This window comes from Chrysemys picta, chromosome 13 (assembly GCF_011386835.1).
Source record: "Chrysemys picta bellii isolate R12L10 chromosome 13, ASM1138683v2, whole genome shotgun sequence".
Taxonomy (NCBI): Eukaryota; Metazoa; Chordata; order Testudines; family Emydidae; genus Chrysemys; species Chrysemys picta.
This window is the reverse complement of record NC_088803.1, coordinates 1,880,741-1,894,373: the sequence shown is the minus strand read 5'-3', so window position 1 is coordinate 1,894,373 and position 13,633 is coordinate 1,880,741. Positions and strand designations below refer to the sequence as shown.

At 46.7% G+C, this 13,633-nt stretch overlaps 1 protein-coding gene across 1 annotated transcript; it reads left to right on the top strand.

Annotated features, from left to right (window-relative positions):
* The first annotated feature begins 202 nt into the window (after nt 1-202).
* Nucleotides 203-2,740, top strand: LOC135975199 (uncharacterized). Its single transcript, XM_065565296.1, has 2 exons — nt 203-1,176; nt 2,171-2,740. Exons 1-2 carry the CDS (start codon nt 600-602, stop codon nt 2,644-2,646), a joined length of 1,053 nt encoding a protein of 350 aa, XP_065421368.1. The 5' UTR covers nt 203-599; the 3' UTR covers nt 2,647-2,740.
* The last annotated feature ends 10,893 nt before the right edge of the window (nt 2,741-13,633 follow it).

Genomic DNA, 13,633 nt, shown 5'->3' with positions numbered 1-13,633 from the left:
GTTTGCCCCTCCCAGGAATGAATACATACTCTGGGGTAATTAATAAGTAAAAAGTGATTTTATTAAATACAGAAAGTAGGATTTAAGTGGTTCCAAGTAGTAACAGAGAGAACAAAGTAAATTACCAAGCAAAATAAAATAAAACACGCAAGTCTATGCCTAAAACAGTAAGAAAACTGAATACAGATAAAACCTCACCCTCAGGCCTGGTCTACACTAGGCGTTTATGTCGAAGTTAGCGCCGTTAAATCGAATTAACCCTGCACCCGTCCACACTGCGATGCTATTTAGTTCGACATAGAGGTCTCTTTAATTCGACTTCTGTACTCCTCCCCGACGAGGGGAGTAGCGCTAAATTCGACATGGCCATGTCGAATTAGGCTAGGTGTGGATGGAAATCGACGCTAATAGCTCCGGGAGCTATCCCACAGTGCACCACTCTGTTGACGCTCTGGACAGCAGTGCGAGCTCGGATGCTCTGACCAGCCACACAGGAAAAGCCCCGGGAAAATTTGAATTTGAATTCCTTTTCCTGTCTGGCCAGTTTGAATCTCATTTCCTGTCTGGACATCGTGGCGAGCACAGCAGCACTGGCAACGATGCAGAGCTCTCCAGCAGTGATGGCCATGCAGTCTGGGAATAGAAAGAGAGCCCCAGCATGGACTGATCGTGAAGTCTTGGATCTCATCGCTGTGTGGGGCGATGAGTCCGTGCTTTCCGAGCTGCGATCCAAAAGAAGGAATGCAAAGATCTACGAGAAGATCTCTAAAGACATGGCAGAGAGAGGATACAGCCGGGATGCAACGCAGTGCCGCGTGAAAATCAAGGAGCTGAGACAAGGCTACCAGAAGACCAAAGAGGCAAACGGACGCTCCGGATCCCATCCCCAGACATCCCGTTTCTACGAGGCACTGCATTCCATCCTCGGTGCTGCCGCCACCACTACCCCACCAGTGACCGTGGACTCTGAGGATGGGATACTGTCCACGGCCGGTTCCTCAGACATGTTAGGGGACGGGGAAGATGAGGAAGGAGATGAGGAGGGCGAGGCAGTTGGCAGCTCTCACAACGCTGATTTCCCCGACAGCCAGGATCTCTTCATCACCCTTACAGAGATCCCCTACGAAGCGTCCCCAGCCATTACCCCGGACACAGAATCTGGTGAAGGATCAGCCAGTAAGTGTTGTAAACATCTAAACATTTATTTTTAACAAAACAGGAATATTAACAATTAAAAGAATGGGTTGTTCATGATTAGTGTGCCCTAGGCGCTTAACGGTTTAGTAAGGGGCAGTGCAAGTTTTGAAAAGAAATCTAGCAATGTCCGGTTTTCAGTGATTGTCCTGCACAAGCCGCTCTACTGTGTATTCCCTGCTACTGCAGCTACAGTAAAATGCGGTCTATATGTGCGGGGATAGAGCAGTAATCCTCCTGGGACATCTCGATGAAGCTCTCCTGGAGGTAACTTGAAAGCCGTTGCATGAGGTTCTTGGGGAGAGCGGCCTTATTGGGTCCTCCGAAGTACGACACGTTGCCGCGCCACGAGATTATCAGGTACTCGGGGATCATTGCTCTGCACAGCAGGGCGGCATACGGCCCTGGTCTTTGGAGGCTTTCCCGGAGCATTCTCTCTTTGTCGCTCTCGGAGATCCTCATCAGGGTGATGTCGGCCATGGTGACCTGCTTTTAATTAGGTAGGGGAATGTTAGTGTTGGGACTGCTTTCCCGTTCCTTTACAGAACTGTCACCGCTGGTTTGCAGCCACGCGGTGGAGGCGGGAGAGGGGCAGCCGAAAGGGATCATTCCCGGGGACAGCCGCGAGGGGGTGGGACAGGGGCAGAGTTCCCGCTTGCCGGATTGCTGGCAGCAGGGACTGACATTGATTTAAATGTGAAATGAGGCCAGTGGTAATATAAAAGTTTTAAACTGCCACAAGTGTACGGCTTACCATGTCTGCCTGCAACAGAAATTCCGTTGTGCTGCCTCGCTTCTCAAATGTGCTGTTCAAGACCCCAGGCACAGAATGCGAAGGCCGAGAATTCGACCTTGTGCTGAGTGCGCATGTGAAAGGTGCTGTGCATGGTCTTGTTCACAGAGAAAGACTATGTTCTTTGTTCACAACTACATTTATCTTTCAGAGGAATTCACTCCCTTTTTCCCATTTCCACAGCCCCGTCTGCGACTGTCTCACAACCTAGCCTGGAATCACACTCCCAGAGGCTAGCGCGGATTAGGCGTAGGAAGAAGAGGACACGGGAGGACATGTTCTCTGAGCTTATGGCCTCTTCCCAAGCCCAGGCAGCACAGCAGACCCAGTGGCGGGAGAACTTGACCCGAATGCACCAAGCCAACATGGATCGGGAGGAGAGGTGGCGGCAGGAAGACCAGCAGGCGACTCAAACGCTGCTTGGACTACTGAGGGAGCAAACGGACACGCTCCGGCGCCTTGTGGATGTTCTGCAGGAACGGAGGCAGGAGGACAGAGCCCCGCTGCAGTCCATCTCTAACCGCCCTCCCCCGCCACCAAGTCCCATACCCACCTCACCCAAAGTGCAAAGAAGGAGAGGCGGCAGAGTCCCTGCTAACTCTCACTCCACCCCTGCAGAGAGCTCTAGTAGCAGAAGGCTCTCATTTCCCAAAATTTGAAAAGTTCTTTCCTTCCCGCCTGACACAAGCCCACGTCCAAGTTTCACCTCCCAATGCCATGTGTAGTTGATAATAAAAAATTCGTTTCTGTTAACTACTGTTTCAATCATGTTCTTTTGGAGGAGGAGGGGAAAGGGGGTTGGAAATTGGACAGGACAGTCTCCTTTGGCAGGGTACATAGTCGGGGGCAGGCACAGCAGCAGGGCACATACACAGTGCAGTGATGCAGTGACTAGTTGCCCCGGTTAGTCTGGGAGGTTGTTTTGATGTAATGTTGGGGGGGGTGGGTTGCTCTGTGACTTTGTGGCGGGGGAGGGCAGTTACAGATCTTAAGCGCCGGTCCTTAGACAGGATCACAGAGCCACACAGCATGGGATCTGTAACCGTCCTCCCCCTGCCACAAAGTCAAATAGACCTCCCATACACACAGTCCCGATCAGGAGGGGTGACAGGCTCCGTTGAAACAAGCATCCCACCGCAGCGGAGCCTGTCAATCCTTGAGTTTAGAAGCTGCATTCGCATCACAACACTAGACCCGCCCCGCACCACAGTCTGCGTCCCAGTTTTAAAAAATTCCCGCTAAAACAGTATTAAAGAAAACGGTGTGCTTTAACAAAGTAGAACTATTTTTATTTCGACACGTGTGTTGGAGGGGGGGTGAAGGGGGTATGTAACTGGATAGGATAGTCAACATTACCTGGGTAAAGAAACGGGGGCAGGTTTAGCTTCTCAGTACACAAACTATAAAATCACAGGTTACCCTGCTCACTCAGGAACTTTGCTTTCAAAGCCTCCCGGATGCACAGCGCTTCCCGCTGGTCTCTTCTAATCGCCCGGCTGTCTGGCTGTGAGTAATCACCAGCCAGGCTATTTTCCTCAACCTCCCACCCCGCCATAAAGGTCTCCCCCTTGCTCTCACAGAGATTGTGGAGCACACAGCAAGCTGCTATAACAATGGGGATATTGGTTTCGCTGAGATCACAGCGAGTCAGTAAGCTTCTCCATCTCCCCTTGAGACGGCCAAAAGCACACTCCACCACCATTCTGCACTTGCTCAGCCGGTAGTTGAAGAGTTCTTTTTCAGTGTCCAGGGCGCCAGTATAGGGCTTCATGAGCCAGGGCATTAGCGGGTAGGCTGGGTCCCCGAGGATGACTATAGGCATCTCCACATCCCCAGCAGTTATTTTGTGGTCCGGGAAGTAAATACCTTGTTGCAGCCGTCTAAACAGACCAGAGTTCCTGAAAACACGAGCGTCATGAACCTTGCCCGGCCATCCCACGTAGATGTTGGTAAAACGTCCCCTGTGGTCCACCAGTGCTTGCAGCACCATGGAAAAGTATCCCTTTCGGTTAATGTACTGGGTGGCCTGGTGGTCCGGTGCCAGGATAGGGATGTGAGTTCCATCTATGGCCCCACCGCAGTTTGGGAATCCCATCGCTGCGAAGCCATCTATGATCGCCTCCACGTTTCCCAGGGTCACTACCTTTGGCAGCAGTACATCAACGATTGCCTTCGCTACTTGCATCACAACAACCCCCACGGTAGATTTGCCCACCCCAAACTGGTTCGCGACTGACCGGTAGCTGTCTGGCGTTGCAAGCTTCCACAGGGCTATGGCCACTCGCTTCTGTACACTCAGTGCAGCTCGCAACCGGGTGTCACTGCGCTTCAGGGCAGGGGACAGCAACTCACAAAGTTCCAGGAAAGTTCCCTTCCGCATGCGAAAGTTTCGCAGCCACTGGGATTCATCCCAGACCTGCAGCACTATGCGGTCCCACCACTCAGTGCTTGTCTCCCGTGCCCAGAATCGCCGTTCCACGGCATCAACATGACCCATTGCCACTGTGATGTCCTCGGCGCTGGGTCGCCTGCTTTCTGACAGGTCTGTGCTACTCTCAGACTTCAGGACATCACCGCGGTGCCGTAGCCTCCTTGCCTGACTTTTCTGCATCTGCCTCAGGGAAACCTTTATGATAAGCTGCGAGACGTTGAGAGCGGCCACAACTGCAGCGATGGTCGCAGCGGGCTCCATGCTCGGAGTACAGTGGCGTCCGCGCTGTCAATGACTGGAAAAGCGCGCGAACTGTTTTCCCGCCGGCGCTTTCAGGGAGGGAGGGCGGGAGTGATGGACGGATGACGACAGTTTCCCAAAAGCACCCTCGACTCATTTTGTTACCCAGAAGGCATTGCCGGCTACACCCAGAATTCCAATGGGCAGAGGGGACTGCGGGAACTGTGGGATAGCTGACCACAGTGCACCGCTTCGAATGTCGACGCTATCACCGTTAGTGTGGACGCACAAAGTCGAATTACTGTCCTTAGTGTGGACACACACGTTCGACTTTGCAATATCGATTACAAAAATTCGATGCAAGTAAAATCGAACTACTCTCGTAGTGTAGACAAGGCCTCAGAGGTGTTCCAGGAAGCTTCCTTTTACAGACTAGTCTCCTTCTAGTCTGGGTCCAGCAATCGCTCACACCCCCTGTGGCTACTGTCCTTTGTTCCAGTTTCTTTCAGGTATCCCAGGGAGGTGGAGAGGCTATCTCTTGAGCCAGATGAAGACAAAATGGAGGGGTCTCCCCGGCGTTTAAATAGACTTTCTCTTGTGGGTAGACACCCCTCCCTCCCCCTGTGTAGCATCCCAGCTACAAGATGGAGTTTTGGAGTTACATGGGCAAGTCACATGTCCATGCATGACTTAGAACTTACAGGTAGCAGCCATGGTTCACATGCTACCTTGAATGTCCTCAAGTAGACTTCTTATGTGGATTGGAGCCTTCCAAGATCCATTGTTTGTTAAGTGTTTCTTGATTGGGCTCTTAACTTGCAAATTCCTTTCTAAAGAAGCTGACCAAATACTTTACTAAGGCTACTTAAAATCAAGCAAGTACACAGTCAATATTCATAACTTTGAATACAACAAGGTCACATGCATACAAATAGGATGAATAGATTCAGTAGATCATAACCTTTACAGAGATATGTTACATGGCATATGTAGCATAAAACATATTCCAGTTATGGCATAGATATATTCATAAGCATATTTCCATAAAACCTTATGGGGTGCACCATCACAATCACTTCTATCCAGACCAGACTGCATGTGCCAGCAGGATAGACCCTACTAAGACAGCTTCTTCTGATGGTGTCTGAGTGGAAGTAACGGCTGCCATGCTGCAACCTACTAAAGACATTGATTTCTGGACGAGCATACTGGGGAATGCAAAGCAGCTGTGAACATAGGAAGCACCAAACTGGATAAGACAACTGGTCCATCTGGTCCAGTACCCTGTCTCTAACCATGAGCAGATATGTCTTAAGAAAACAAAATTCCTTGCTAGTTTGCATCAGTTAGAGAATGGTTGATGAGGGATTAAATCCCTTCCAAACTTGTGGAGATTTTTTCCAAGTCCTTGCGATTTTTAAACCACCCAGTTAAAACCACGTTGATGGCTGCTTTTCCATCACTGGTGTGGTTGAAAGCAATTGAGGCATAATACTGGATCTCAGCCACTGCCATGTAAAGCCACACATTTACACAGTAGGTCAAAGGAAAAAAATATGAACATATTTTATCCGCACATGACTGCTGATCAAGCCTTGTGCCTTTATCTGTATATGATCCCATGCAGATAAAAGTCAAACAGAATCAAGGTCCTAAATTCATTTTAAATAAAGCTGGAGGTGCAAAGTTGGTTGCATCTTTCCCAAATAAATAAAATGTGGGTTCCTCTACCCACCGTCAGATGGGCCACCTGATCTTACGTTCCAATGCAAAGTTTTTGCGTTAATGATGACATTCATTCCAGCTCTTGGCCTTGGGCCATAGCTCTGGTTCTCCAGTTCCATGCTTGTTTAAGCCTTTTGATTTCAATGGAATTAAACCAACATGCACTGCAATAACAGGGGTGAATAAAGCCCTTCCTACTTAGTATGGTCTGTTAGATGTAAAAATCCTTCTGTTCTCAGAGTGTACAATCTTATACCAAACACACAATGTATTTCCTTGGCATTTGATAAACCGTTCCTTCTTCTTCCGTTAAAAAAATATATCTGGACAAGAAGCCCCAGAGCCCTGTGAGAGCAGATATCCATTCCTGAGCTCCGGCTTCTCCCTAGAGCCTATTATATGTACAGCCCCCTAGTGGATATTCCGGATGTATATTTCTCACCCTCTGCCCCCTAGTGGATATTCTGGATGTATATTTCTCACCCCCTGCCCCCTAGTGGCTATACGGTATAATATACATCACTTAATTTGGATTAACTGGTGACCAGGTTGTCTGATGCCTCTCTGAACATAGGTCTTAATTTTTTTGTTCAGCATCTTTTCACCGACATCCTGATTATATCCCCAAATAGTTGTATAAATTACAGCCTCCAATAACCTGCTCTATTTCTTCTGACCCTGCCTTAACAGAGACAAAACCTGCAGACATCTCTCTGCTGCAATGATGGTCAATCTCCTCCCACAACACACCTTTCAAGAGCCTTGCCTTCACGTGCCTATCACAAGATGTGGTGTACTTCATCCAGGGCACTAAATGCCCCCAGCAAGGGCTATGAGGGTGAAAGGAGACAGTCACTATGCTCTTCTAATGGATTTGCACAGAAAAGTGATAGATTAAAAACATCACATTGCCCCTGGCAAAAACAGTTTTTCCACAAATCACTCCTTTCAGTCCTGGTCCTCAAAGGAACCCTGCACAACACGAGCCTGGAAGCTTAAATCCATAACTTTGCTAGACACTAAAAATCATGGACTCAGTAAAGATGCTGCTGTAATGAGCCATAAATCCAATCTGTAGCCCACTAACCCCCTTTTGTCCTACAACTGCAGTGGTGTTCACTGTCTGCTTCACCTTGACTGGTCTCTTGCCAAATGCGTCAACTCCTTATGCTAAACAATCTGTTCCACCTGGGATTTAGCTCGGACACTCTGTTTTTCGGTGTAGACGTACCAAACAAAAATAAACCAAGGCAGTGAGAGTCTCAGAGCCAGAGTCTTGGGCTTGCAGGGCTCATCACGTGGTTAATTTTAGCCCCACAGTGACATTCAAACTCCAGCTGGTGCCCAGGTTCTGAGACCCTTCCCATTTGCCAGGTTTCAGAGCCTTGACTCCAGCCCAAGCCCGAATGACTTAACTGCTATTTTCAGCCCTGCAGAAAAAGCCCCAGAAGTGAGTGGCCTGGCCTCAGACTCACTGCTATGGGGAGTTTTTGCTGTGTAGACATACCCTAAGAGAAGCTTTCCCAGACCTGAAGACAAGCCCTGTGTAAGCTCGAAAGCTTGTCTCTTTCATCAAGAGATGTTGGTCCAATAAAAGATGTTACCCCATGTCACCGTGTCTCCATGGGTCACAACTGAGAAAACCAAATTCAGGACAAACTGCTGAGAAATAGGGCAGATACACCCCAAAACTGGTGGTTATTCTCCCATAAGATATACCAAACCAAAAACAAAAATAAACTTCTGTCTCACCACACTGGCTAATAAGAAGTCATAAAAGCAGTTTCCTTAGGCATTCCAGTCCTTGTATCACCCCCAAAACACTGGATTAAAAATGAGTGTTTCTTTACAACCAGTCTCATCAAACAAAAGGGTTCTTCTGATCCCAAAGGACCAGCCACACATCCAGGTCACTATATAACTTAGATCTTACCCCAAAATCACAATGATGCCAATTCTTTAGTATCTAAAATCTAAAGGTTTATTCATAACAAGAAAGAAAGGTGAGAGTTAAAATTGGTTAAAGGAATCAAATACATCCAGTAATTGCGAAGTTCTTGGATCAGGCTCGTAGCAGTGATGGAATAAACTGCTGGCTTAAGTCAAGTCTCTGGCTGCTTCCAAATCATTCAAAGGTCCAAATCATTCATTGGTTAGATGCTCCCATTCGTGTAAGTTCATAGGCCAGAGGTTTGAGCAGGAAAGAGGCAAAATGGAGGAGTTTCCATGGCCTTTTACATCTTCTGCCATGTGGAGGGAAACCCATGGTTCTCACTGTGGAAAATTACAGGGAACAAGATGGTGTTTGGGGTCACATGGGCAAGTCACATGTCCATGCACGATTTCGCTTAGTCACAGCAGAAGCCGGTGCCTACACCCCAGACAGAACGTTCTCAGGAACGTCCATTCAGTGTAAATAGGCATCTTCCATGGTCCACTGTGAGCTAAGTGTTCCTTGTTGAGTCATTTCACTTGACTAATCCTTTCAAGATGTGCAGGCTACATACCTTGTGGGTGCTACCCAGGAGAAAACACATTAGAAATAGAGGTATAGAGCCAATACTCATAACTTCAAATACAACAATGACACATGCATTCAGATAGCACAATCATAACCAGCAAATCATAACTTTCCCATAGACACCTTACTTGACACACTTTGTATAAGACTTGTTGCAATTCTCTAACAGTGGTAGCAACAATGATCTACATGGTCATATTTTAATCAGATCACGTCACACCCGACCCACCTTTTCTCTTCTTCCTTTGTGTCTTTAGACAAGCTCTGGGGCAAGGAGGGTCTATATTAGGTGCACGTCCAGTGCCTAGTACAATATGGTCCGATATGGGTTGCCATCTGTAGGCACGGATAGTATATGAATAATGATCATGCTCTGGAATCTCCAATGTAATCCCCTCTCTGCTCTTTGAGCTTTGGTCAGCTTCACTCAAGTTCTTTCAGTCTCCAAAGTGAAATAGACGTTTTCTTCCATGACTTCACGAAGGAGTCCTCAGCGATTACTTCCCTTCCTTGCAAACCATGATGCTGACATGCCAACTCTAGTTCTGAGTCAGCAGGAATACACTGCGTATAAAGTCCTAGATTCCCAGTCAAGGATTATGACTGGTTTAACCTAGTGCTAGATGAAATTCTTGAGAAGATAAGAGCAGTTCCTCTAAGCTTTGCAACTGCCGAAGGTACGGTCTAAATATTATGGTGATGGACACCAATGTACAAATCATGAGAGAGAATATATATGGTTTTGGTTTGCTGCTGTCATTTTCTGACTTTGCAAGGTGCAGGAGATGGGCTGTGACAAGAATTCTCCAAATCCCCTCTCTCCTGTAAGTATTACTCTGGGGTGATTTTCTTGTATGCCATCACAGAGATTAGAGAAAATTCTTCCTGATCATCTACCTTTTCTCCTTGCCATTGCAGGCTCTCTCGTCTTCCTATTAGACATTGACATAACTGGTTTATTATTCCAGTAGTGCCCAAAATGTACAGACATGTAGGGTAGCACAACTGCAGGGAACACAGCATGAGTAGGTTGCTGCTAACTACCACCTTCTGCTTACGAGTTTCTTTATTGCACTCATACATGTTCATGTCTGTAACATGCTTAAACATTACATTAAGGTTCCATTTATAAATGGTTTATAGAGTGTTTCCTGATTAATAATGGGTGAGGTGGAAGTTGATTTACTTCTGGGTGTCAGGATGTTAAAAACAGGCCTGGCTGTTCAATATGGTTCCAAATTTGGTGTTTCTCCAGACCTTTGTGGCTTAGTCACATCCTTTAATTATGTGAATGAATGCAATTATTTCACAAATTCCTAATGTTCATTTTCAGATTAAACTGCAGCAGCAGGTGGCTCACATGGATAACCGGAGCACGGCTGCAGAATTCATCTTGAAAGGCTTCCCCTACCGCTGGCAGACAGATCATCCTCTTCCTCACGTTTAACCTGGGCACCTTCTTGGGCAACCTGATCACCACCACCATCACTTTGGCAGACCACCAGCTCCACACCCCCATGTACTTCTATCTGTGCAACTTCTCCTTCATGGAGATCTGGTTCACCTGTTACAGTGCCAAGATCCTGGCTGACTTGCTGTCCCAGAGAAAGTGTCCTTCACTGGCTGCATGGCACAAGGCTTTTTCTATTTCTTCTTGGGTGTGACCAAATTCCTCTTTGCTGTCATGGCGTTTGACCACTACATTGCTATCTGAAACTTGCTGATATACATGATCATCACGAGCAACCATTTCTGCCTACAGCTGGTCTTGGTTGCTTGGATTTGCTCATTTTTGTCCATCTTCTCCCCAAACATTTTCTACCAATTGCCATTCTGTGGCCAAATGTGGTGAACTATTTGTTTTCTGTGACAGCACACCACTGGTGAAGCTGGCTTTCATGGATAACAGCAACCTGGAGCTGGTGAACTTCATCATGACATCTCTGCTCATTCTCAGCTCCTTGGTGGTCACCACAGTCTCTTTAGTGCCTAGTGTCATAGGAAAGTGATCAGGAAGAATCAGCATGGATTCACCAAGGGCAAGTCATGCCTGACTAACCTAATTGCATCTATGACAAGATAACTGGCTCTGTGGATGAGGGGAAAGCAGTGGACGTGTTATTCCTTGACTTTAGCAAGGCTTTTCATATGGTCTCCCACAGTATTCTTGCCGGCAAGTTAAAGAAGTATGGGCTGGATGAATGGACTATAAGGTGGATAGAAAGCTGGCTAGATCGTCAGGCTCAATGGGTAGTGATCAATGACTCCATGTCTAGTTGGCAGCCGGATTCAAGTGGAGTGCCCCAAGGGTCAGTCCTGGGGCCGGTTTTGTTCAATATCTTCATTAATGATCTGGAGGATGGTGTGGACTGCACCCTCAGCAAGTTTGCAGATGACCCTAAACTGGGAGGAGTGGTAGATACGCTGCCCAGGGCTAAAGTTACATGCCCCCCACCCTTGGGCTTCAGCTTTGCACCCCCCCACCTGAGACGGTAGGGCTCAGGTGGGCTCGATCTTCGGTCCCTCCTCCTGGGGTCGTGTAGTACTTTTTGTTGTCAGAAGCCGGTCATGCTGCAATGAAGTTTGAGAACTGCCGATCTGGTCTGATCTCCTGTATAACACAACACACTGACTGTCTCCTAGTCTAGCAGCTAGGGCACTTAGTTGGGCTTCAGGTGTCCCGAGTCCTGTTTCCAGCTCTTCAGCTGAGCTGTTGTTGGACCTTAGACAAGTCACAGTGCCTGTCTTCCTGATTTTCCTTGGTCTACTAAGACTGCAAGCTCTTTGGGGGCAGGAATAGTCTCTATGGGCTTGTACAGCCCTTGGTACAAACAGGCCTTGATCACATTTTAAACTTCTAAGCACGGTTGTAAAAACAAACAACAGAAATGCATGCATTTGACAATGCGCCTCCAACCTTGATGTAAAGACTCCAAGTGATGTATCTTGTCGTTAATTATTCTCATCTCTATCTATCCATCCCTTATTTCCCATCTGATTTTTTTTCTAGCTTCCACTCCCAGACATTGTTTCTTCTTATGTTTTTTTTTTTTCTACTAGATTAAAGAACACTCTTGTACCAACGGTCCTGAACTCCCCTGCTCAACCTTCTCTCCTAGCACAGGTGTCTGGGGTTGACTCATTTTTTTCAGTTTCTTGCTTCCTTTCACATTCCCAGTTTAGCTCTGCTAAGACAAACTGAAACCTGAAATCTAGAATCCATCACATCTGAAAGGAACAGCTGTGCTTTTTGGCATGGGGGAATTTCTCACCCATTTCTACTTGTGCAAACTGGACTCCCAATTTAACTTTAGAAAATATTGAATAAGAGGGGACATGAAGGATTAAAAAATTGGTACTATATTCATAGATAATCATTGATAGTGGTCCCTTCTGGCCTTAGACTATTGACCTTCTTTATACACAGGCCATAGATTCCCTCCCCAAGAACCTAGGGGGTCCAAGCTATGGAGAATCCACTACCTTTCCTGGGAAGCTGTTTCAATATTTAATTTCATTTACTGCTCGGAAACAACATCTTACTTCAATGTTGAATTTGTCTAACTTCGAGTTCCAGCCCCTGGATATTTTAATGCCTTTACCAGCAAGATTGAAAAGCCACCGCAATCAGGTATCTTTGGCATGGGTAAGCAACAATAGAAAGTGATCAAGTCACCTTCCAAACATCTCTCTGGTAAACTCAATAGCTTCAGCTTCTTCAGAGAAGGTAGGACAGTATCCTCTGTTCACCTTGTCCCATTATAGAAGAACCAGGAGACACTTGATAAAACTGAAAAGCAGTGACTGTAAAACTAATAAAACATGCGTAAAGCCATGCAACATACAATGAGTCTGTGGGACTCATTGCCACAAGGTATCGTAGGGCCTAAGCCTGAGATTTTCAAAGATGTTTGATGGATTTGGCACTCATTTCCCAATAATTTTAATTAGAACTGGTTGTTCAACCCCTGCTATGTAGCTTGAAAAAAACTAGCAAAAAATCTTAGAAAGTGTCAAAGACAGGACTCGACTTCTGAATGAATAATGAAAGCTACAAGATTTAAAAAAACAAGCTATTTGGATGGGGCAGACATTCTGTTGCTTTGTGGCATACATAAAAGGCAAAGTCAGAGAGGTTAGGAAGAAACTTTGCCATGGAAAGATTATCCCATAATTATCCACTAAGGAATTTATTGCAGCTTCTTCGGAGGCAGCTGCTAGCCTCCATGATCAGAGATAGGAGAGTAGATGGGTGGACCAGTCTGAGCCTGGATGCCTTGTGAAATTGTGAAGATAAAGGCTGAGATGTCCAAAGGATTCTAAAAGGGAGTGAGGTGCTAAATTCCCTTTGAATTGAGTTGAGACCCAAACTCCCTTAAGCACCATTGAAAGTCACCCCGGGATCCACATATTGAGACCCTGCAATAGGTTTTAAAAGACCATAAAAATATAGTAATTGCCCAACTGGATCAGACCCAGGCTCTAGTCCAGAATCCTGCATCCAACAGAGGCAGGAATACACTTTAGAGACGGTGCAAGAACCCCAGGGGAGGCAGATGTGGGATACTGAGCCGCCACGCAGGTCTCAGCCTTGTCTCTAATAAGATTGGCTCCAAATCCCAAAGTGGGAGATTTAATGTCCCTTCCACTTGTTGTTGTTTTTATAGTTTAATTCTGCTAACTCTGGATATCTGAGAGCGACACGGTGGGGGAGGTAATATCTTTCACT

Excerpts from the sequence above, each read along its gene's own strand:
- LOC135975199 (XM_065565296.1), top strand. The coding sequence starts at position 600 with ATGCAGAGCTCTCCAGCAGTGATGGCCATGCAGTCTGGGAATAGAAAG. Across the intron at positions 1,177-2,170 it reads ATCTGGTGAAGGATCAGCCA|CCCCGTCTGCGACTGTCTCA; the intron begins GTAAGTGTTGTA and ends CCATTTCCACAG.